Raw genomic sequence first — 22,877 nt, forward strand, 5'->3', positions numbered from 1 at the left:
ACAGTACTTCATGTAATATTTCCTGATGTGTTTTGGCTGTCCTGTTTTTAATGCTTAATATTAGCTATGGTATGATGCTATTAATGGCAAGATTCATATTACTTCCGGGAAAAATCTTTCAAAGTAAAACCAAACCAAAGCTGCTCTGGCACAATCATAAAACGCAGCGTCTTAACGCTTTGGATAAATAAACGTGATATGCGCCATCTAAATAGATTTAATGTAATGTTTGGTTTGTGCAGTAGTTCGTCATGCTCAATAGGGTAAGCAATTACTTGGCAGCACAACAACATAGACGTCAAAGTATACCCAAGTAAACACGAAAAATAACGATTGCAACGATTCAAATGTAATTATAATATATAAAGAAATGACTGTATAGTTTGTGGCGAAGAATGACAAAAATATTAAACTCTATGAAGAATGATTTCTCCTTTCCGTTTTCCTTTGTAGATGCGGAGAAAGCCAGGAGAAACATTTTCAGCCACCTGTCGCCATCTGGCGGGCGAGAAAAGTTTTCACTGCAAAATACCTCGACTGTCTTCTTGACAAACAAATCACGTTCTGTAATGACTTAATGCAGCGGATCCCAAACTTTTTCAGCCGTGCACCCCCTTCTATGTCCCAACTGGGTTGACGCACCCCCAATCCCCCACACCTTCAAAAAAAAAAAAAATGCAATAAGAGTTTTTGTAGCCATATTAAAGGTGGAGGATAATGACAGGCTCAGGATCAGAGGCAGAAAGAAGATCAGTTGGGAAAATTTTATAATATTTTGAGAATTGCAGCAAATTTAAAAATTGCAGCAAATTTAAATGAGCGTGGAGTGAACACGACCCCATCATCATAACACAGGTTGGAAAAATGATACTAGAACAAGAAGATAACTTCTTCTACGCTTCATTATAAGATCAAAAACAAGCAAAAATAGATGCAAAAATGACCAAAGATGACACAAAATGATCAAAATAGACACAAATTGACCAAAAACACATTTAAAAATTACCAAACAACCAAAAAATAGATGCAAAACTGACCAAAATAGATGCAAAAATTAACAAAAAATGACACAAAATTGAATAGCCTGTATTTATTAATTAATTAATAACACGTCTTTTTTGTGTGGGGGGAAAAAATGTAATTGTGTCATTATCAGACCGCCATTACATTTTTCATCTCGCGCACCCCCTAACAGCAGCTCACGCACTCCCAGGGGTCCACGCACCACACTTTGGGAATCCCTGACTTAATGAATCTGCGATTATCGTAACACCACTGGTTTAAATTCTGCCTTATGAGGTCTGTCTTCCTCTATCTAAAATTGAAATACGGTTTAAAATATCACAGCCCTGTTTATTCTTTAACTGCTGCTGTTTGTTTGTGACCCTGCACTCCATACACTATGTACTTATTTGCGAAAAAATAATACAATTTGCTTTTATTAAAAGAGTTTGAATAAGGATAATGTAAAAACCAATTCTGCAGCACTGGTTGACAATTTGGTCTTTCTAGTTTAACCATCATAAAATGCTCTTACCGATATTCACTGAAATAGAGTGGAAGCTGTTGTATGTTTATAGTCTTCACCCACTTTCATTTGCATAACACACCTTTTTCAAAACAGACACTCTTTATAGCAAAGGTGTGACTAAAAACATTAACAATGGCTCCATTCAATGGAAGTAGCCCAGTAAGCCAGTGACAAAACTCCTATATGGAATGCAGCCAACATCAATATTATTTACACAAATGCCTTTCCTGCTCTGATGAGTCAAAGCATCTTCTGTAAAAAAAAAATAATAATAATGTCAAGAAAAGAAAGCATAACACACAGTCTTCTATAATTGGTTTTCTTTATTAGGTCCACCATTTTGTACACAATAGGACAGCATGGATTTAATCAACAATATAGACATATTTGACAGGAGAGAATCAGGAGAGATCTTCTCTTTATACATCAAATGACCTGAGGAAAAGGAAGAAAAGAGATTTTAGGCTGCAACCAAATAACATACAATATAATTTATGGTCTGCTGTACATTCATAAAGTAGGCCAGCGAAAAACATAAGGGGTTTGAAGTAGCACTGGACAGCATCAGTATTTATGCACAAAGGAATTCTCTCTCTAAAGCCCCATCGACTTCCCAAGTCATGTCTAGTAGTATATTATCGTGCGGTCTCACCTTGACAGTCTACAACTTGTCCATGCCCAGCTCTTCTGGAGTTGAGATGCCGAGTTCTGACAGGGTGGGCTTCAGCTCTTGGATCAGGTAGGGATATATATCTTTGTGTGGGCCTGCTTTGTCCTGCAAAACACAAAAAAATCAACACATGAGAAGAATTTTATAATTGGCAATACTTGCAAATCTGGTAGCAAGCAGTTATGGGATGATGAGTATCAACCTATACAATCCAGTGAATTATTTGCACTTAGGGGTGTTGCATTAAATGTTTGTAAATTAACATTATATATAGTATATATTTAAAAACAAACAGTAATATTGTTGTGTGATAATATGGACCATTATTGATACGTCTTTGCCTTACAGTGACAAAGACAAATTCCTGAGTTCTGGTAAGTTAAAGAGTTGTCATTCAAGTTCTGAGTCTGTCAGGAGTCACACTTCTTTACTGAAACAAAGTTCAGCAGAAATGTTTGTGATGGACCAGAAGTCAAACTATGAAGGGATGATCATTCACCTTAACGGCCTCAAGGATGCGGATGGCACTGGCCAGGTCGTTCAGTCTCCGGCAAGCCCTTAGTGCCGAATCCAAGATCTTGGCCTCGGGTACCAGGTCATAACCGATCAGAGTGTTCATCCCTTTAGGTTAAAAATAATGGAAAAAAGCCTCATTACTTCAAAGGATTCACAACAATAAGAAGACCAAGTAGAGAGAAAAAGTCATATTCGATGGACTAATAAACCCATGCAATAAATTCCTTATACATTTAATTTTGTTATAGGTGGTTACAGTAGGAACAAACCTCAGTACCAACACTGCTGGACAAAATGGAAAATTATAATAAAGAACCAATAGGCATAATTTACTATACGTATGTCTGGTATTTGATCCAAACTAACATTAGCTAGACAACGACACATTGTCAGAATATAAAAAAAGCACAGAATGTCAATTGACGAAATCACCTTTCCTGAGTTCCCAGGCATCTATGTCAGGCTTGCTGAAGTATGTTATCCAACGAGCATCAAACTCCTCATCCGTCTCCACCTGGGCATGGGAGTAACCTCTGGAGGCCAAAGGAGCTGGAAAACAAGAGGCAGACAGAGAGATTTCGTCTTCTTTTTTCAATACCAGTGAAAATATAACACCAACATTTTAAGAAACTTGCAACATGAACCTAGTTGTAAATTTCTACATTTTCCTTTGATAACCTATATAAAAGGAAACATCCGATGCAATGTATTCAGACGCTATAACAGCAACAGGTTGGCATGGGATATGACATGTTTTAAGAGTGAATTGCAGAAATTCTTTATTGCAGGTCCTGAATCACACACACAGGACCAGTGACATTTTAAAACTGAAGTGCATCCTACACAGCTATCTCTTCAAAAGCTCTATCACCTTAAGAAACACAATTAAAATCAGTTTGCACAAAACATTACAGGACACTGCACATCAAACTGACTAAAATAACACAAAAAACTTCACCAAAAGTGTAACATATGACATTTATTGATCATTTCACTCAAAAAGGATGTAACAAAGGATGACTATTGGCATAGTAATAACACTGTGTGTAAATTATGTAACTTAAGAGAAATAAATGACTCAGGCAATTTTTTGAACATGTCTTTGTGACTTAAGCAAGATATGGTAACACTTTATTTTGAAGGTGTCTACATAAGAGTCACACAAGCCTGTCAGAAACATGACATGACAAGTATCATGAGCACTAATGTTAATTCAAAGTGTAATTAATGTTCATGACACATCCCATGTCATGTTTATGACACGCTCATGTCACTCTTATGTAGACACCTTAGAGTAAAGTATTACCCATAATAGTGTCAACAATGAAACACTGATAAACTAAACTGATAACAACAAAATCTCCCTCTAGCTCTTCTCTGCTGGGTTCTTATCTGATGCATATGATTCTGATGATTTAGGCAAAAAAAAAAAACAATTTTGACAAAAAAAAATTGTATTTTAACAGTGTGACGATATTAATAAAACATCTATATACAGACAATTTCTTGGAAGTAACGAGAGCTGATCAGCTGTAGCCCATGTACAGTAAGAGTTCAGGACAGTCAATATGGGGGAATATTAGCATCAGACAGGCCGCAAAGACTTTCACAGTAAACCGTACATTTTAAAATGATATCTATATACTTTGAATATTATGGTTCACAGGTTTGAGTTAAGCATTACAAAGTGCTGCGTATAAACTGCGGTCAGTGACACTCCTGAACCAACTAAGGAGGGTCATCACAAGGTCGTCACTTTTTAGCTTAAAATAATTTCGCGGTTCTCCATTAAAAATATAATGTGTGTGGTGGAACTGCGAGAATATATTAAAATCAAAACCACAGTGATGGCTAATCATAAAAATAACTCAATGTCACCCGGTGTTAGCTTTCACACACAGCAATAGCTAACTAGCTAGCTAGCTAGCCGGGCAAGCTCAGTGTAGTCCTCTTTATAACAGAGGCTATATAACTTTACCCCGGACAACCAGCGGACAGTCCTACCTGAGTAGCAGGGTCGTGACCGAGCCAGGCTCCGGACCCCGTGGGTTGACAGTCGGAACACGGCTCGGAACATGGTACCGCAGAGGGTGCTAACCGTCCTATGCGCTAAAGAGAGAGACTGGACGGACAAACACGAAGATGAGGGCAACGAGGGTCACGTGGTTGACGGAGATAGCCGAAGAGGTCTACGTCACAGCCGTTGATAGGTTCGCTTCGTGGCCACTTTATCTCACTGTGGGTGAAAGTGATTTATGTTTGACCTCAGAGCTCCGGAACAATTTATTTATTCAGCTCTGCCATTGCTTCAGGACAGGGCCAGGTTAACACTTTGCTGTAACCCTGGGCAACAATATTCAAGGGCCCCATCATCACGACCCCAGAATCACCATAATCTGGCAAAAAAATATAGAATAAATTACAGTAATATACAGTTAATATACTCAATACATCAATAACTAAGAAGTGAATCTTAATGTACAGATGTGCAAACGCTCATAGAACTACAAATGCACCACTATGTCCTCTTGTCAAGGCCACTCACTCACATATGATGTTATGAAAACAAAACACATCAGCATCAGTATAATCTGGCAAAATTGACCCACCACATAGATAATAATAATAATAATAATAATAATAATGCTTATTTAACCCATAAGAACCCAGACCCAGTAATCCTTAAAGGAAAATGATGGGGGATATACCACAGACCAAGTGGACCACATAGAACACATTTATGATGTTTTAAATAAAAAATGTACCCCAAAATGTCAAAGATCTGTGATGTGAAATATATGATACATTGGGCATTTAAGGTATTTATGTTTATGATATTTCTTACTTTAAAAAAAATAAAAAATTTCTGCTTACAGAAACACAGATTTGCCTTTTTCTTTGCATCTCCACAACATTTATCAAAATTGTGACATTAATAGTGCTGTTTAACAACAAATTCTTTTTTAGATTTGTTTTTAAGTAACAAAATAAGAATAAATAAATCAATAATAAATAAAAACAAATAACCATGTGCCTTTTTGTTTGCATCTCCACAACATATATCAAAATTGTGACTTCAATTTCTTCAGGAAATATGGTGAGAACAAGTTAAATGCAATGCAGGACACCCTATTAACGGATTAGAATTGTTAAATGGGTTTAAACTTAGCCATTTAATGAGTTAAGATCAAGCATACAGCTGAATATGGGATATTCTAGAAGATTTAAAGTGTTTGTTACGCGGGTGTCACAATGGGTTCTTATGGGTGAAAATAATAAAATTATTTGGAAGGCACCTTTCTTGGCAATCAAAGGACACAGTACAAAAAGATAGAAAAAATAGGGAAGGAAGTTTCGTCAATTTTCACAAAAAAATAAGGAAGCAACCACTTTCAAAGCATCCAGTATTTATTTAACAACACCTACTCCCAGCACAAATGTATTGAATTGATAGAGCCATCACAAAGGAAGACAAGACACAAACAAAAATCAAGAATCTAGAATCAAGTAGCATTTTGGTCCTCAGCTCATTTTAAACAGAAATCACCCTGTCACCTCAAAATTCATTTTTGAGCAATGGCTCCGATGGACAGTTTAACATATAAGCAAGAGATAACCAGATATTTTGCTTGTGCCCACACTGCCTCGGGCCCTTTAGAGGTTGTGGGCCCCTTGGCAATTGCCCAGTTGCCCATATGGTTAATCTGTCCTTGCTTCAGGACAATTCCCAACACATTTCAGAGAATCTCTGATCATTTAAGAGAGATTACCAATTTAATCTACATCATATTGTCACAAAGTTCCCTAAAAAAATGGGTTTTTTTTTTGCCCATTTGTGTTCAGTTATAGTATAAGATAGCCCCTTTTCCCTATTTCTTTTTTCCTTTTTTTTATTTTATTTTTATTTTTTATTTCATATCTATGTACAACATAATTTTAACCTGATACGATGATGCAATGCACCTTTAAACATAAGTCAGCCTGTTACATCATCCTAGTTTATGTATGATGCCTCAGTGTTTCTGTATTTGTATTCTCTATTGTCAATATTTTAATGATGAGGATTTTGAGGTCCCTTGAAAGTAAAGGCCATCTAGTTGGGGCAGCAACTATCATTTAGTGATGACCTCAGGTAAACATCCTCAGGACTGGGACTGGCTTTCATTTTATAATAAGTATTCCAAATTGTCACTTTTTATATTTGTATAAGAACGTAGCTCATCAAAGCAGCAAATATACCAATTTTTAGCCCAGAGAGTAAGTCATGCTCCCAAAGCACTTAGTCCTCCACTTTCCCTAATGCAACTTCATAGCACCTTTCATTAGACACTCTCTGCCTGATAAACAACCACAACTTTCAAACTCTACATGCACAGTTTGTAATGCAGGCTACCTAAAAAATGTAGTCAGTCTGAAACCCAACTGAGTCTTAAATGCTCATTTATGAGATCCAAGAGAGCCACAAAAGCTGGATAGTATCAATCTTAATGAGAAAACAGAAATTATGTAAAATGAATTGAGTGCCCCTTTAACATCAGGGCTCACCTAAAAAAGAAGATGCAGTTCACGGGCATATAATACCAGCAGATGGAGCTCTTGATTTAAAAATACACTCAAATCAAGTTTGACAAATTTCTTGGTCCAGCAGTTAAAAAAACTTTTAGAATAAGTGCATGCGAGGAGCTGACGGGTTGACAGATTTCATGACAAAACACGATTTTATCATTTTATGGTGAAATATGTTGTATTAAATGATCCACAAATGGTCACATATTAAGGGATTTCTTAATTTAATAACATGGCTGATAATATTCATCCATTTTCTTTTTCTTTTGCGGTTATGAAAACACATCACATGCACGCAGAAGGGCCGTGTAATGGATGTAACCAAGGTATAGCGGATTACCATGCTGTGTGTTGTGGTTCAAGTTTGTGTGTGTGTGTGTGTGTGTGTGTGTGTTTCAGTGTTCTTAGTGACGTGGTAAACTCTAATCCGCCCTAAGCCCAGGGCACCACAGTAGATGTCCATTAGTGTAATATTCTGCTGCACATCTTTCCTTCCCTGTCCTCTTTTTCTCTCTACCATGTCCGTCTTTTATTTTCTTCCCTGCTCTACACTCCTAGTGCTTTAAATGTTGGTGTTGACCTTGTTGATTTTTTTGCCATTTATTTCCAGTTTTAGAGCAATTACAAGTAGTTAGTGTAAGCTTCCTGCGGGAGACTGAAACAGAAAACAGCCTTTTTAAAATTTGATTACTGTTACATTATATTACACTTATGGTACATTGTGGGTTGTAAAATGTTTCATACTCCTGTGATTATATAAAGCATGTAACTCTGTGTCGAGGCTGAAGACCATTAATAACTGTCACCTGTCTGTCAGTGAAGGAATTACCAGTGTTAGTGTTTGAATGACATCATATGAACCTGTTCATTCAAGTATACGTTGGCAGGTAATACACTGACTACTGATAAGTATGTCATACAACCCGACTTCAAAAATCAGATGAACACTGAACCTTTTTATATAAAAACTGCATTTTTTTCTCCCTTATTTCCCATTAATATAAATAAATAGAAAGGAATCTCAGTTTGGTTCTACAGTTATGATGGTTTTATTGGCATTTTCCAAGGTATTATTTTACAGTGACGGTCACAGTCTGGAAAGGTAAAGAGGCATGAAACAAAAAGAGTGGCACTCTTGCAGATAAATATGGGCCTCTCTTCTGTGTGGCCTACATATGTAGCATGCGATTGCCATGTTAAGATATTTCTGTCTGAATAAATGAATTATTCAGTGTCTTCTAGCAGCGGATGGACATGCATAACACACTTAATGCACTACTACTTAATGTTGCTTGGGTTGAATCATGGGTAAAGCAGTCTGGCCTCGGACGTGAAGAGGTTGTGACCCCCCCTGTAACTTAAGCAGACAGTTGAATTGGTTGCTGTTGTTCTGTGACCTTTAGCAAAGCTCCATCTTAATCATAATGTTAGCTTTTATGGTTAATGCCCAATATTTCTCTTGAGTCCCATCAACATTGCTGTTTGGACCACAACTAAATGTTAAATATTTGCATATGCATTGAGTCTTATGATACATATTTGATTAATTACAACAAATCAATTGAATATTCAACCCTTGCTTTTGAATGGTTAGATTTAGCTCCCTGAGGAAAAAATATATATACTATACAATCAATGGCATCAAATTGTGTTAATACTGCTCTGTTAATAGAGTTGGTAAAATACCGGTGTGGTAACAGTCAGGAACAAAGTGTTCATCCGATTGGCTCAAATAGTTAACAGTGTGTCCCATGATGTTATTAAGATCTGAGCGGCTCCACATCAACATGAAACATATTGAAACAGTGGCCTTGCTTTCAAGCTGTGAGGGCTGTATGTTCACTATATTCACTGCAAATCACTGTGGTCTTATCATGTAGCATCACAACATCTTAACTGATGAATACAAAGTGTGTCTTACATGGGCAACACCAGAATATGGACATGGGGGGAAGGACATCAGGGAACAAGGTGTACATACAGTTTATATTACACACAGACTTAAAAAAAAAGAAAACAGGACACATGATCTAAGTCCATGAAGCCATTTAAGAAGCACTATGTACAGAGTGGAGACAGTTTGAGTGGATGATGTGTAACAGAACTATTATTTCTTAACAAAATCAAAAGAGCAACATCACAGATCAACATTGACAACAAGGGGGAGGGAGGGAAGTGATGGGCATCGGGGATGGGGTGGGGGGGTGGGGGGGCAGAGGAATGTATGATATGTGCATGTGTGCAAACCTCTACAAGTATCACAATAAAAGCATGGTTTTGCAACGCCTGCTGTCGAGCATAGGAAGCGGGCGTCGGGCATTGGTGTCGGGGGGCTGGGTTTGGTTGGTTGTTATTTTTTTAGGGTGATTGGGGTTGAAGAGGGATGAAAAGCACTTTTTCGTTGCAGTTTAGCCACTGCCCAACATCTTTGTAGCACGCTGGTTGGCCTCGTCAATCCTGGTCTTGTTGGAATCAGCCTGAAAGTAACACCAAACAGTTTAGCTAGCAGCCATTAAATGATGTGAATAAATTACTTTATACAGCTTTATTCTAACGCTAAACTTTGTAGGAACTTTCTAGCGATTTGGGGAAACGATGAGTCATACAAAACAACATATATTGATATACAGTACAGGCCAAAAGTTTGGACACACACCTTCTCATTTATGTATGAACACATATGGAATAATGTACTTAACAAAAAAGTGTGAAATAACTGAAAACATGTCTTGTATTTTAGATTCCTCAAAGTAACCACCCTTTGCTTACTAGAATATAAGACATGTTTTCAGTTATTTCACACTTTTTTGTTAAGTACATAATTCCATATGTGTTCATTCATAGTTTTGATGAATCTACAATGTAAATAGTCATGAAAATAAAGGAAATGCATTGAATGAGAAGGTGTGTCCAAACTTTTGGCCTGTACTGTATATATTGTATCTATATTGATGCAGGTATAGGTACTCATACCTTGACTTAGATACAGGTTCCTGAACCACATCTTTTTTACATGAATCATTTCAAACGCTTGTTTCTGGGTCTCACCTATAGTTCACAATATTTAGATACAGGCACAGGTACTCATACCTTGACTTAGATACAGGTTCCTGAACCATACTTTTTAAATACAATTTTATACAATTCATTTTAAAATGTGATCCACACTGTAGTCAAGCCTCTCAGAATATAGCAACACACATCTAGTCCCATCTATTTGCATGTGTTCTTCCTGCATGCCTCTACAAAGTGTTATGCTAGACAGCTAATCACCCGCATTATTAGATGTTGGTATAAGAATCAAGAAACCTTTTTGGTCTGTGCCTAAGAGTATCAAGCTTGGTTCTCAGCCCTAATCTTACCAAAGGTAAACACAGAATTTAGCTGCCTGGAATGGCCATTATAGCCGCATTTATGGGAAATATGCTTGAAATCAACAAGAATGCTCCTTTAATGAAGACATATGTACCAAACTAATAGACAAAGTACACAGCTGGGGTGTTTAACACCTAGATTTTCACCCAGATTCTGGCCATGAATCAGATTTGCTCCATTACTGTGTCAAGCCCAAACTAAATCTGCTCAAAATCAGCACTGCCACAACTGCTGTTACTAGCCTAATGTTAAGCATGTAATCCATGCTAAATACTCTATAGATTAGCAACTGTTCACTCCAGATTTGTTGACTTTCATTTATTTACTTAATCCACAGTTCTGACTTTAGATGTCTAAATCTAACCATACTCTGGTGGCCTCAAGAGTTTTCCATACCTTCTCCTAGCATGAATACCTACAATTGGTTATTTTAAAAGTATTGTTAGAAATATAGTGCCATTTGTATCTGACTTCTAAATGTACTGGAAACTCTGTTGGCACTGTGTCCACCTTGGATTAAATGCCTAGCAACAACTGAAACTGACATGTTTCCACCAATCAGTATAAATTTAGAACAGTGAAGACGCAGCTGCAACAAACTCATGCAGTCGTCTTGAAATAATGGAGCCAATATTCTCAGTGCTCATTGTACAGTACCTTCTCCATGATCCTATCGATCTGGCGGTTCTGGGTGTCGATCTCCTGACCCATGTCCAGGGCCATGTGACGCAGATTGCCGATGATACCGCCCACCTGCTCCAGGTTCTCATCCATCTCGTTCTCCCGGGCGTCATCTGTTACCCTGCAACACACCAAGGAAATAGACTTTTACAGTGTTCCTGAACAACACAGGAGGAGGAAGTAGGATTGGTTATTGGCCAAAGACTGTGTTGTAGCTACTGTTGAGGTCTATCACACTATTCATGAACAAATAAATCACATTGTCCTTTCAATTTCCATTCAAAAGGTTTGGGACATTTCCTTAAAAGGACAAAATAATATTGGTTACTGGTTAAATGTATTACACTACCACATGGTCTGCTGAATCTCACACATGGTTCTGTAGCATAGACAGCACTCCTGTTTGTTGCAGGATGAATAAATCATGATTATTGTCTATGATCCATGAGGCCTGAATCAAATGCCATAGTATAACTAAATTATTCCCAAACAGAGGGTTGTGACCCCTTTAACAGGCCAAAGAACTTATCTGAGGGTCAGAAGACTTAAAATGGAGTTCTGCTAAACATATCTGAACTCATTTTTATTGGACATAACAAATCATTGTGTTTCAAGTGCTCAAGTTTTAACATTTATTCAAATGACAAAGTCTCGAGTTAAATTCTCAGCTTATCTGACACTAATTATCGGAGGAGTTGAAAGTATACGGTTATTTTAAGGGGTCACACATGAAAAAGACTGAAAACCAGTGGAATAAGAAATCTCTATGACTTACTTTGTTGCACTGTTTTTATTTTCTTCTAAATTTAGAATAACTACATTGCTATATTGAACCCTGACTTCTTGTTTTTCTAAAATAGAGTGTGCTACTTCTGCACACTCCGTAAGCCCTTAACATCAAGGTAAATTAAAGGGACAATTCAAAAATACATATTTTTGCTTGTACCTGTTGTGCTATTTATCAATCTAGATCGTTCTGGTTTGAGTTGTCATGTGTTAACGATATCGGTTGTTGAGATTTCCGCCGTTACTGTTATAGAAAGAAAATAGTTTGTTTCAATGATTCAAAACAAGGTCTGTGGCCATGACCGGGTCGTTGCTCTTTAGTTTTTCAGATGTAGAAAACTAACCCTCTCCAACAATCTGCAACTCACACCAAAATAATCTAGGTTGATAAATTGTACTAAAGTCAAGAGAATAAAAAAGTCAATTTAACCCATTGAAGGCGGGAAAGCATTACCGCATTTCTACCATTAAAACTGGGGGTGCTGTTGCGTTATTCTACCATTAAAGCCGGGAAAGCGGATTCGTCGTTTTGTATTATTTGTAGTTTTTTCCACCTACTTTCGGTCTCTTGGCCAATGAAATGCATCAGAACACATGTGGGAGTGTCGCAATGCAACATGGGACTTTTCCAGAACTGAAATCATGGCGGAAGACGACTATAGCGGAGGGAGCTCAGATATAACAGCTATAAGCTCTCAAATACTTTTTGAATTTCAGTCCTATCTGCAAGTTTTTTTTTTAAATACCCCATAAACCCATAGGTTTTACGGGCATTTTTTCCAGGCATTTTAGGCCTAAATGGGTTAAATAAAGATTTCAATCAATCCCAAAAGGAATAGTATGAAAATCCAAGCTACCAACCGACATATTGTATATAATGATGGTAAAATATTTCTTCAAAAGTTAAAACCTATTCCAGAATAATTCCATATTATTTCATATAAATATGCATATTAACAGTATCAGATACTAAAATACACATACATACACAAACAGCAATATAAAAGCTACAAACATAGAAAGCATGCCTGCTACACACACACACAGACCAACACAAACACTACTTACCTGCGGATGAAGCCCCCACTGATTGCCATCTGTTCACGTTCGTCCATCACTCGAGCCCCTGGCTGGCTGTTCACCACTCCATCCTGGTTCGCTCCCCAGGCCTGGCCCCCACCTTTAATCCTACCACACACACATTTCAGTCAGGGCCAGACTAACTGTTGTATTCTCTGATGGTGCTTGTATTTGTATGTGTATATGTATGTGGGTGCTCTTGTTTGTGAATACTAGGTGAGTTGTATGAGTGAATGTGCACTGTAAAAAAATGTTTTGTTTAATTTACGGTAAAATACCGGCAGCTGTGGTTGCCAGAATTTTACCATAAAAAAAAAGAGTGGGTTTTCTACTGTAAATTTAAATGTAAATACGATCAAAAACTGTAATTTAGACTGAATATTCATGTTGTTTTTAGGGTAATTGTGTTTTTGTGACATTATGGTATGTCTCCATTAATTTTACATGAATTGTTTTATATTTTTACAGTAAAACTGTTTTCAAAAGTTTTGTACTATTCCTTGATTTACTTGTCTGTTACGGTGATGTGCAATTTTTTATTTAACGCCCTATTTCTCATGTAATTTGACAGTGTTTTACTGTAATTTCTACAAATATTTTTTACAGTGTGAGTATATGTCAGTAAATATGTGTGACACTGTTTATGTGTTATTGTGTATATGCATGTCTATTTAAGTGCATTATTCCTAGCAATTCACTATTAAAACATATACATAAATATATATGTTTGGAATGCATTGCAGAATATGGTGGTAAGCCAATTAGCCTATTAAATGCAACATGGCAGTCACATATGACAAACTTGCATACGTGCTTTTTCAGTTTGTGAATAATTGATCTAACATGCAGATCAATTGAATATGAGCACAATAAGCTCACATGTGGCTTGTGTTAGAAAGTTATCAAGGTCCTTTAAAAAGACTGAGAAAACCGTCTTCCACAAGCACATAAAGTAGAGCACAAACACAGAACATAATGACCGGACTCCAGACAGAGGAGACACAAAAACACACATGCAGAGTGAGAGGACATGCAAGGCCGAAACATAATACACATGGTTTGACACAGGAAGGGGAAACATGTAAAGAGGAAGGGGATCAGATCATTAAAAGAAAGCCGAACAGTTAGATCTGTTGTGATGAAAACCTGTGAGTGAACGGCGATCATTTTGAAATACAGTGATGAGCCCTTCATTTCATCTGGATGGAAAATCTGTAGGATGATACACTGTATACAGTCAAATAGGCAAATCTAATTCTTAGCGTTTGTTTTATTATGCTTGGAGTATCTGATGAGTGGAGGTCATCACTGAGAGCAACTCAATGAACAAAGTTCAGGGTATTAAATAGTTGTTTTTGTTCACTTATCAATGAAACCCAACTACTATATACAGCATTGTTGCTGTGAGGTGGTAAACCACACCCATCAGGTACCCCAGTTTATAACAACAAGCAAGAATTATTTTTCTTATGCTATTTGACCCTGCTATTTGATCAGATGAAACACATGACAAAACCATGTGATACATAACAAGTGGTTCATGATATGAAGGACCAAAGAGCTATAGAATAGACAAGATCTGAACCCAAAACAATCACATATGGAAGCAGGGCCAACATGGAGGCAGCACTCCTAATATACCTTCATACAGACAAGAACAAAATCAAGCCAAAATCAGGTGGTGACTATTTAAAAAAAACACCAACTGCTACAAAATGACAGCTGTTGTACAAATAAGGCAGATCAGTTGCATGTGCTACTGTCAAGATCCTGTTCAGCCCTGTTTTGGAGAAAAGAATCGTCTGTTGTTAAAATGTCTATTGACGTATTTAATCTCCAGAGTAGATGTAAAAATTGTGGTGGTACACAGTGAAGGCAATGGAAAAAATAAAATGTACTATTCTGGGTAAGAATAACATAACTAACACATAAGGTTTTTTGTTTTGTTTACACATTTCCCCAAGAAGACAAAACAGCACATTCTATCTGACTTGAGATTTACAGTACTGCATTTGATAAATACTTAAGTCATCATTTAATTCCCAGAAGAATATCTGAGAAACATCTTGCTGCAAACCCACCACAAAATAAGCCATATATAGTCATTTATTTCTTTGTTTGTCAGCCACTTGTATTTTCTATAGCTCTGAAATAGACAACTGTATACAGTATGTGTATTGATTGGAGTGTAGTAAGCTTAGACATGACTCAGTGGCCATAGTTTGGCTGTTGGGGGCCAGAGATGAGCTCACAGAGGAGTTTGAAAATCCACCTTCATGTCAAAGCTTACAAAGCACAGATTAAAATGGTAGCACCCAATGTTGAGAGCACTTAGAGCACAGGTATACCTCACTATTTTTTTTATCAGTGAGGTATTTCATGATGTCGGCCATTAGCAAGTTCCAGGCCAACCCCGAAGTTAGCATCGCCATGGAGTCTATTGAGAATTCGCCTCTAGGGTTTTTGCATTGGATTTTGGATCATTGCAGAAACTAAGATCTGTGGCAAACACACATTTCTGATGCTTACACGTTTTGTTCAGCAGGATAATCTTCATAAATGAATTATTTATCTTCATAAACAAATTATTATTACATCACTGTAGATAACAGAAGTAATAAGCTAACATTATGCTATAGGGAACTGATCCAATGTCGCATGACTTGAATGTCACTACCATTAGCTTCAGATGGTCTCCGGCAAGCTGAACAAGCTAGCAAAACAGTAGCCTTCTAAACTGTTTATTAACCTTATCTACAATCTACGACTAGTGACGCGATGATGTTTAATGTCTCCGACTACCACTGTAGATTCATTTAGCAGCCGTCCTTTAAAGGACACATAAAAATGTCAAAATTCATAAGCGGGGCTATTTACTAACATGTTTTATGTTGTGTATTTATGTGTACAACAAAACGCGAACTTAAGCTTGTGTTAACCACAGACCTTATTTCAGGCTTCTAACCAAAAAAAACATTCAAATCCTCATTGAGTTTGCCAGGATAGATCACATGGCGCAAAAACATGCTAACTCACTTCCTGGTTTAAGAACTTATTCCTGTTGCGCCCTATAATTACTACTGATCTGAGGCTCATATGCCAAAGGTGGTGTGTTAACTCTCAATGCTTTAACAGGTACTTTTACTGGATGTGTTTGATTATAATGTTACTGAAATTATGAAATCAGCTTCATATCTGAAATAACAGTACAGTTGTAAACTGTAATGTCATGGACTTGATTAGCATAGCAGCCATTTTTCTGAAGAATATATCAGGTAAAAACCTTAGATGTCACAGTGATACAGTGTTGTAATGAACTTTCTTTTAATTTACTGCAGGAGCCCCATTTAATCAAGTACTTTATACAATGTTTTGAAATGTCATTAAAATGAATAAAATTCAAGTAGTGAAGGCAACTAGTTGATTCTTTGGTTGGACTTTGTACGCAGCATGACGTGTCATGCTGCAGGGTTAGGGTGGGGACTTGGGTGGGGTGTAGGGGGGTGGTGGGTGTCGTGGCCCAGATCCCTGCTGATGCTGCTACCTGCTGGAAGAGAATCTCTCATCCAATGTGGAATGAAGGGCTTTTGATGAAAACAGAAAATAAAGTGCAGATGTGTTTGTTGTTCATGCATGCACACTCTTTAAGTCAAGCAGACACACCCACACATGCATGCACATCACTGGTGCCTGCTCCCGAGAGAGTGTTGTTGTGGCTATGGGCCTGTCTGCTCACACCACAGTTCACCATGCTCTACACACCAGAAGCAGGCAGGCGGATAGAGAGGCAGGAAGGCAGGCACTGAAACACATGTAGTCAGGCAACACAGGCGGCACCTACTTGTTACAGGGACATGAACATAGACCACAGAACTGTCCTAGATTGTTCAAATTCTTTTCTGCATCCTTCATGTCCTTATTGATTTGGTCCATTCCTTCCTCGATGCGCTCCAGTTGTTCTGATTACCAACACATTGTCATTTTTCCCAGCAAAAGAACGAAAGCACATGAGAAGAGAAGAGGGGAGGAAGAAGTTGCGGGTGGGTCGGACAGGGAGGGGGAGTAGAGAGGGGAAACAAAGGAGAAGAGACAAAAAAAGACATTGACTGTGACAAGAGAGACATCAGACATCACCACCACCACCAGCACTGGACAGGCAAGAGCTCGGAGCTCCTGACCGGTACCTACTTTTTAATACATGGGCATATCAGACCACAGCATTGTCCTATATCTTTTAAATCTTTCTCGGCCTCCTTCAGGTCTGCGTTCACCTTGTTCATACCCTCCTCCACACGATCAAGTTGCTCTGGTGAGGACAAAGGCATGAGAGCAGTGAAATAAATTTGACTGGTTTTGTTTTTCCAGGGTTGGCGCTCTACACTACGGTGCAAGAGGCAAAATGGTTCGGCTAGATGCAGAATGCAAAGCAGGCAACAAGCATCGAGAGTAACTGTTGACACAGTGGCGAAAAAATATTGCTTTGCAAGTGGATTTATTTTGATGGAATCTGCAGCTTTTGTGTCCTACCTCCATCCAAAGTGAATAAGCATTTCATCTGAGCGGTAGTAACAATACCTGCATCAGAAGCCGGATGCTTCATCCACAACTGCATCTGAGCATGAAGAGGTTAATTCTGCCACTTGAATCTGAATACTACTGCACAATGGGAGCAGTGATAGGTGGCAGAGGGAGTGAAAGAGACCGTGATAGGCAGAGTACTGAAAAGCAATTGAATAAATGAGCAACAAATCATTGAACAAATCAGGAAATTAGTGTGATGAAAAGCACCACTCAGGCAGGTGAAGCTGCCGTGCTTCCTAACTCAGATGGTCAATAGGGCACGGAGCTATAAAAAGCACTGATTCAAGGTCACATCCTCTCTCTGGCTGGTTAATGGTTATAGGACAGGATAGCTGTAATCTCCATCACAGGGAAGGAGTACTCTGTCTTCTGGGAACAACTCCTAAGGTTTGATTAGTTACGTTGCAGTGAAGAGGACACAGATGGTCATATAATCCTGGATCAAGATTTATAGAAACAAGTGCTACTAATCAATAACATACAGTATTGTAGTGAAGCAGATTGTTAATTCAATTTAGTCTCCACGTCTGATAGTAAATAACAAACTTGTTTGAGCCTCTGCTACCAGGGTCAAGGTGTCAAAGCTGAGGTTTCTATAGCCTAGACTGTATTTAAAGACGCCAAAGAAGCCAAAACATTCAAATCGAATCCATGTTTGAGTGTTCACTATTTTACTATGTTTGGTTTAATCATACAGGAATAAAATATGTGTTGCATCTTTATTCTTGACAGATAAAGTGTATATCTTCTCAAAACCTTATTAATCAATCTCTTCCAAACATATCACAATGAAAATAAAACCACTATCAACAAAAGGATTGTGTCTGAAAACAAAACTATTCCAACTTTATGGACAACTGTGTAGTTATTGGATGCTATAAAAGGGGTGCAATGTCACGGTTGTCCTCCCATTTCATAAACATGCAGAGCCTGGGCACATTATTTACATCTTAGTGGTAGACAACAAAAGAAATTCCCTTTGCTCGGTTGGCTCTTTAAATGCTTTTCATCCACCTCAACTCTTCTAAAGCACTTTTTTTTCCCGTGGAAAATAAACAATAAAAGCTTCAAAACCAAAAACTACACAATCGAACATGGTTTAGGAGGAATGTGTTCCAAATTGAAAATTAACAACATCTGCAAACAAGATTACAGGTTTCCCTGATATTAGCATGTAGCTACACGCAGCAGTGTGCGATGTAAACACTGCTGTAATGTAATTTAAGCAGATGACCATATATAAAGATCTGACTCAAGCTCGAGCCAAGAGACACAGGGCATCCAGAACAAAAGTTTTACTTTCATATAAGTTTATCGCATAAATTGAAACGTCTCAGGTATGGGACAGAAAATAATAATAGGTCCCATTTAAAGCTAAAAAAAAAAAGATAGGAAGGATTTAGATGAATTTTCCGCTAACTCTAAGATAGAACTAGACTGTACAGTAGAAGACAACTAAATGGCCTCCTGCAGTAATCCCAGGCAGAGTGAGGGATTGAGTTGAGGAGGAACGAGAGAGAGAGCATTGTTTATCTCCATCTTCGGACAGCCAGGCCAGCCTGCCTCCTCCCCTCCGACTGAGGATTATGGTGAGAGATCCTCCCTTCCCCTCCTCTCTCCTCAGTCACAGGTTTAACCACTTACAAAGGAGGCGGATGGAGGAGGATTCAAGTCAATGAGGAATGAGCACAACAGGCCTTTTTCCCCAACATATTTTTACTTGTTGTAGTTGATGATTACAGGTGTTACTTAAACATTAATGATGTTTTTTCTACCCAGTATGCCATGATACTGTGACAATAGCAGGACTCTGAAACAGCTCCCTATTTACATCTGTGCTTTTCCTGCATTGGCATGTTGAAATGTCTTCTGTGAAAAAAGCAGATCATATCTATGTACAACTATTATTATATTGCCAATTTGTATACATTATTAGAGGACCACAGGTAAGAGGAATCAATAAAATGAAGGAAATTGCTGTCCTTAAAGGTGGAAGAACACTACAGATGACTGAAAACTGACAACACAAGCAGCTTAAATCATCTTTGCTTTAAATTCTGGGTCAATTTTGAATGAATTCAGCATCTATAGCATCATGTTTAGTTCTCAACTGCATTTGAATTTGTTGTTTTTATTTGCGGCTGAAGAACATGTATATTGTAGTATTTTTTAGCTGTGTGTCATGCCAAAATGAAAAACAAGCACTGAAATAATTATACCTTGGTCCATAACATAAACCTATAGGATCTTTACATTATTCAGGAGAGTCCTGTGTTTCTACATGCAGTAAAATTGAGGTTTTTATTAACTAAAAGCTTGAAATGGAAATACAGAATGTGTAAAAACACTTCTGGAACCAGCGACCCCATTTCACCACTGACTTAATGACTTCAAGCCACAACTCTGTTTCTGACCTCTGACTTCTGAGAGGGGTTTCTCACACTTGGGCCTCATTTTCACTGCAATATATAGGTCCTGCACCTCTATGAAAGAAGCTAGAAGTAGGTCTTTTTGTGCAGTAACAATTTTATAGTGCCCTAACTCAAGTTGGACTTCTTTTAGAATGTAGTTTACAAAAATGTTGAATTTAAAGGGAATCTATATATTCAATATTTTTGTGTTTTTATTATTATATTATAAATGAACAATGTAGAATAAGCTTAGACTTGGTTCTTTCCTGATGGAAGTGTTTGTACACATGATTCATTCATGGACTATCAGAAATGTAAAAATCCAACAATATTTTTAGTACATTTTCTGGCTATCATAAATTGTGTTATCTGAGGTGTTTTTTCAAAAGAAAACATGCCTTCAAACCCACCAGCAGGTTGTGGGGTGTTAAACTGTTCATTTAATCTCTTAAATGAAATTTACTCACAGTGTTATGAGATAAAAATGAAGGCAAATAAGACACTGATGTGTGAGATGAGTGCCTGGAAAACATCCAGGATAGCTGGTTTATGTGTTGATGTGTAAGTGAATCAATGTTTGGTAACAGAAAAAGATAAAAGTCACTGGGACAAGCTGTAATGGTCCAACACTACACAGAGATGAAGTGGTAAATACAAAGATGGAATAAACTGCAATCTCCACTTACAGCTTAAGAACATAAATCATCCTTGCTGCTTGTACATTTGCAACCTGCAGTAGGTTCAATCCAACCAATAGCATGTGCTTTGAGCTAAAACAGTGCAAGTTGCTTCTGGCTGAAGCTCACTGAGGCAGAGCTGCAATCCATCAGCCCTGACTGAGGCGTAATTCAGGTCAACATGCATGAGACAGCCGAGCAGGGAGGGACTCATTAGCTGCAGCAAGACCTCCGCAATAGGTAATACATCATTGTAGGAAATGAAAATTCTCCTCCTATGTATGATCTACTTGTGTGTGTGTGTGTGTGTGTGTGTGTGTGTGTGTGTGTGTAAAGGGCAGAAGGATTAGTTACATTCTAGTTAGGCAAGATTGAGTTCTTGAAGTAAATCACATGAAAATATGTCTATGAACATTAGCCTTCAACAGTAGAGGCTTGCAGAGTTCAGCAGTCATTGTAAACGGTAAGAAAGAGCTCAAAAAGAGAGGAGGATAGACGGAATTAATGAAACCAAGCTTCATCATTATTGTAACCAAAGTGATCCCCAGGCAAGGAACAGAAGAAGAAAAATGTATAGAGGTCAGGAGAGAAGAAGCGAAGGGAATGAGAACAGGGGCTGGTGGGAAAGAAGAGAAGGAGCGCGAGACTGAGAGGAGAAGAGAAGAAGAGGAAGACAGAAAGAGAGAGAGACAGATGGGGGATCAGGTTAAGAGGACATTTGCTGAGAGGCAGAGGTAATTTAAATCTGTCAATTGATTGCTGTCCTGTGCTAACAGCGGTGAACCGTGCACTGACGCAGCCGGTGCTCTGCAGGCAAGAAGACAGGAGGAGAAAGAGAGAGAGGAAACAGGCTATCTGTTCCTTTGACAGGCCAATTAGGCTGCTCTTTCACGCATGGAGCTGAGCACAAGCCAATAGTGCGTTTTATGTGGGGGGCACGGGGCGGCCGACCCAGGGCCCACACTCTACAAGGGGCCCCGTAAAGAGCCCGTAAGGTCACTACCTGCTTTATTTCCCTTGACCACACATTTAATCTGACTGATTTAAAATGTTACTACTATTGCAGAGTTTTGGGATTAATTATATTGCATATTATATATATTTTTTATTTTACTTTATTTTTATTGTATTTTATTGTATTTTTATATTTTATTGCTTGAAGTATGTCTAGGTTGTTCTTTTTATTTAATTGTGTTGTCATTGTCTCTGTGTGTAATGCTGCTGCTACACTGTAATTTCCCAGCTTGGGATAAATAAAGTATATCTATCTATCTATCTATCTATCTATCTATCTATCTATCTATCTATCTATCTATCTATCTATCTATCTATCTATCTATCTATCTATCTATCTATCTATCTATCTATCTATCTATCTATCTATCTATAATACAATCTTTACTCTAGTTTAACTGAAGAATTTAATATTTGTTTTAAGCTGTTTTCAGCTTGGTCCAAAAAGGGCCAGCCAAGGCAGCCTGTGTCCATGTTATCAATGTTTAGTCTAAACGCCTCTCTCTAAATGCTTTTGCATTAAAAACAACGCCAGGGGAAACGTCCTTAGAACTGACTCTGAAGTCACAGACATCTTTTTGTGTGATGGAATGGTTAATTCTCCTTGTACAAGTTAATTCATAAAATATTTCAATGGCAGCCATCTGAGTCTCCAATTTCCAAGTATCGATTCAAAGCTCCTTTTATTCTTAATGGTGGATCAAGCTATAATTTGGGCAGAACTGGAGAAGGTTTGGGGGAAGAGGAGAAAGATTATGTATGTGTTTTTGATGACCAGTCAAACAGATCATTTTCTCCCCTCAGAGAAAAGTGGATGGTAAAGTATACCTTTCACAAGCTGACGGCTGACTTCTTAGTCATAGGTCATCTCAGTCCCATGTTTATCACCTACAAGTGGTTTATGTCCCCTTTTCTATTGCTCAAAAGTACTTATTTAGTATAGCTAAATATAATCTGTAAGATTAACTCAATATAGATGCATTTGTCTG

The 22,877-nt window shown here is 37.9% G+C and overlaps 2 protein-coding genes across 2 annotated transcripts in view; both read right to left on the reverse strand.

The window, feature by feature from the left end:
* Positions 1-1,836: 1,836 nt before the first annotated feature.
* On the reverse strand, positions 1,837-4,880 carry LOC131989433 (cytochrome c oxidase subunit 5A, mitochondrial-like). The gene is made up of 5 exons (XM_059354650.1): positions 4,722-4,880; positions 3,150-3,266; positions 2,701-2,822; positions 2,184-2,306; positions 1,837-1,966 (listed from the first exon to the last, which is right to left on the reverse strand). The coding sequence occupies exons 1-4, from the start codon at positions 4,792-4,794 to the stop codon at positions 2,193-2,195; spliced, it is 426 nt and encodes a 141-aa protein (XP_059210633.1). The 5' UTR covers positions 4,795-4,880; the 3' UTR covers positions 1,837-1,966; positions 2,184-2,192.
* A 3,428-nt stretch (positions 4,881-8,308) lies between these two features.
* The window catches only part of LOC131985691 (synaptosomal-associated protein 25-A-like), a 45,294-nt gene continuing 30,725 nt past the window's right edge, over positions 8,309-22,877 (reverse strand). Inside the window, exons 5-8 of the mRNA XM_059350850.1 lie at positions 17,047-17,164; positions 13,194-13,313; positions 11,316-11,460; positions 8,309-9,760 (exon numbers count right to left, since the gene is read on the reverse strand). Coding sequence (XP_059206833.1) covers positions 9,692-9,760; positions 11,316-11,460; positions 13,194-13,313; positions 17,047-17,164 — 452 coding nt within the window. The 3' untranslated portion in view covers positions 8,309-9,691. The remainder of the gene's footprint in view (positions 9,761-11,315; positions 11,461-13,193; positions 13,314-17,046; positions 17,165-22,877) is intronic.

The sequence above is a fragment of the Centropristis striata genome, chromosome 2 (assembly GCF_030273125.1).
Source record: "Centropristis striata isolate RG_2023a ecotype Rhode Island chromosome 2, C.striata_1.0, whole genome shotgun sequence".
Taxonomy (NCBI): Eukaryota; Metazoa; Chordata; class Actinopteri; order Perciformes; family Serranidae; genus Centropristis; species Centropristis striata.

Excerpts from the sequence above, each read along its gene's own strand:
- LOC131989433 (XM_059354650.1), bottom strand. The coding sequence starts at position 4,794 with ATGTTCCGAGCCGTGTTCCGACTGTCAACCCACGGGGTCCGGAGCCTG. Across the intron at positions 3,267-4,721 it reads GTCACGACCCTGCTACTCAG|CTCCTTTGGCCTCCAGAGGT; the intron begins GTAGGACTGTCC and ends CTTGTTTTCCAG. Across the intron at positions 2,307-2,700 it reads GCATCCTTGAGGCCGTTAAG|GACAAAGCAGGCCCACACAA; the intron begins GTGAATGATCAT and ends TGTGTTTTGCAG.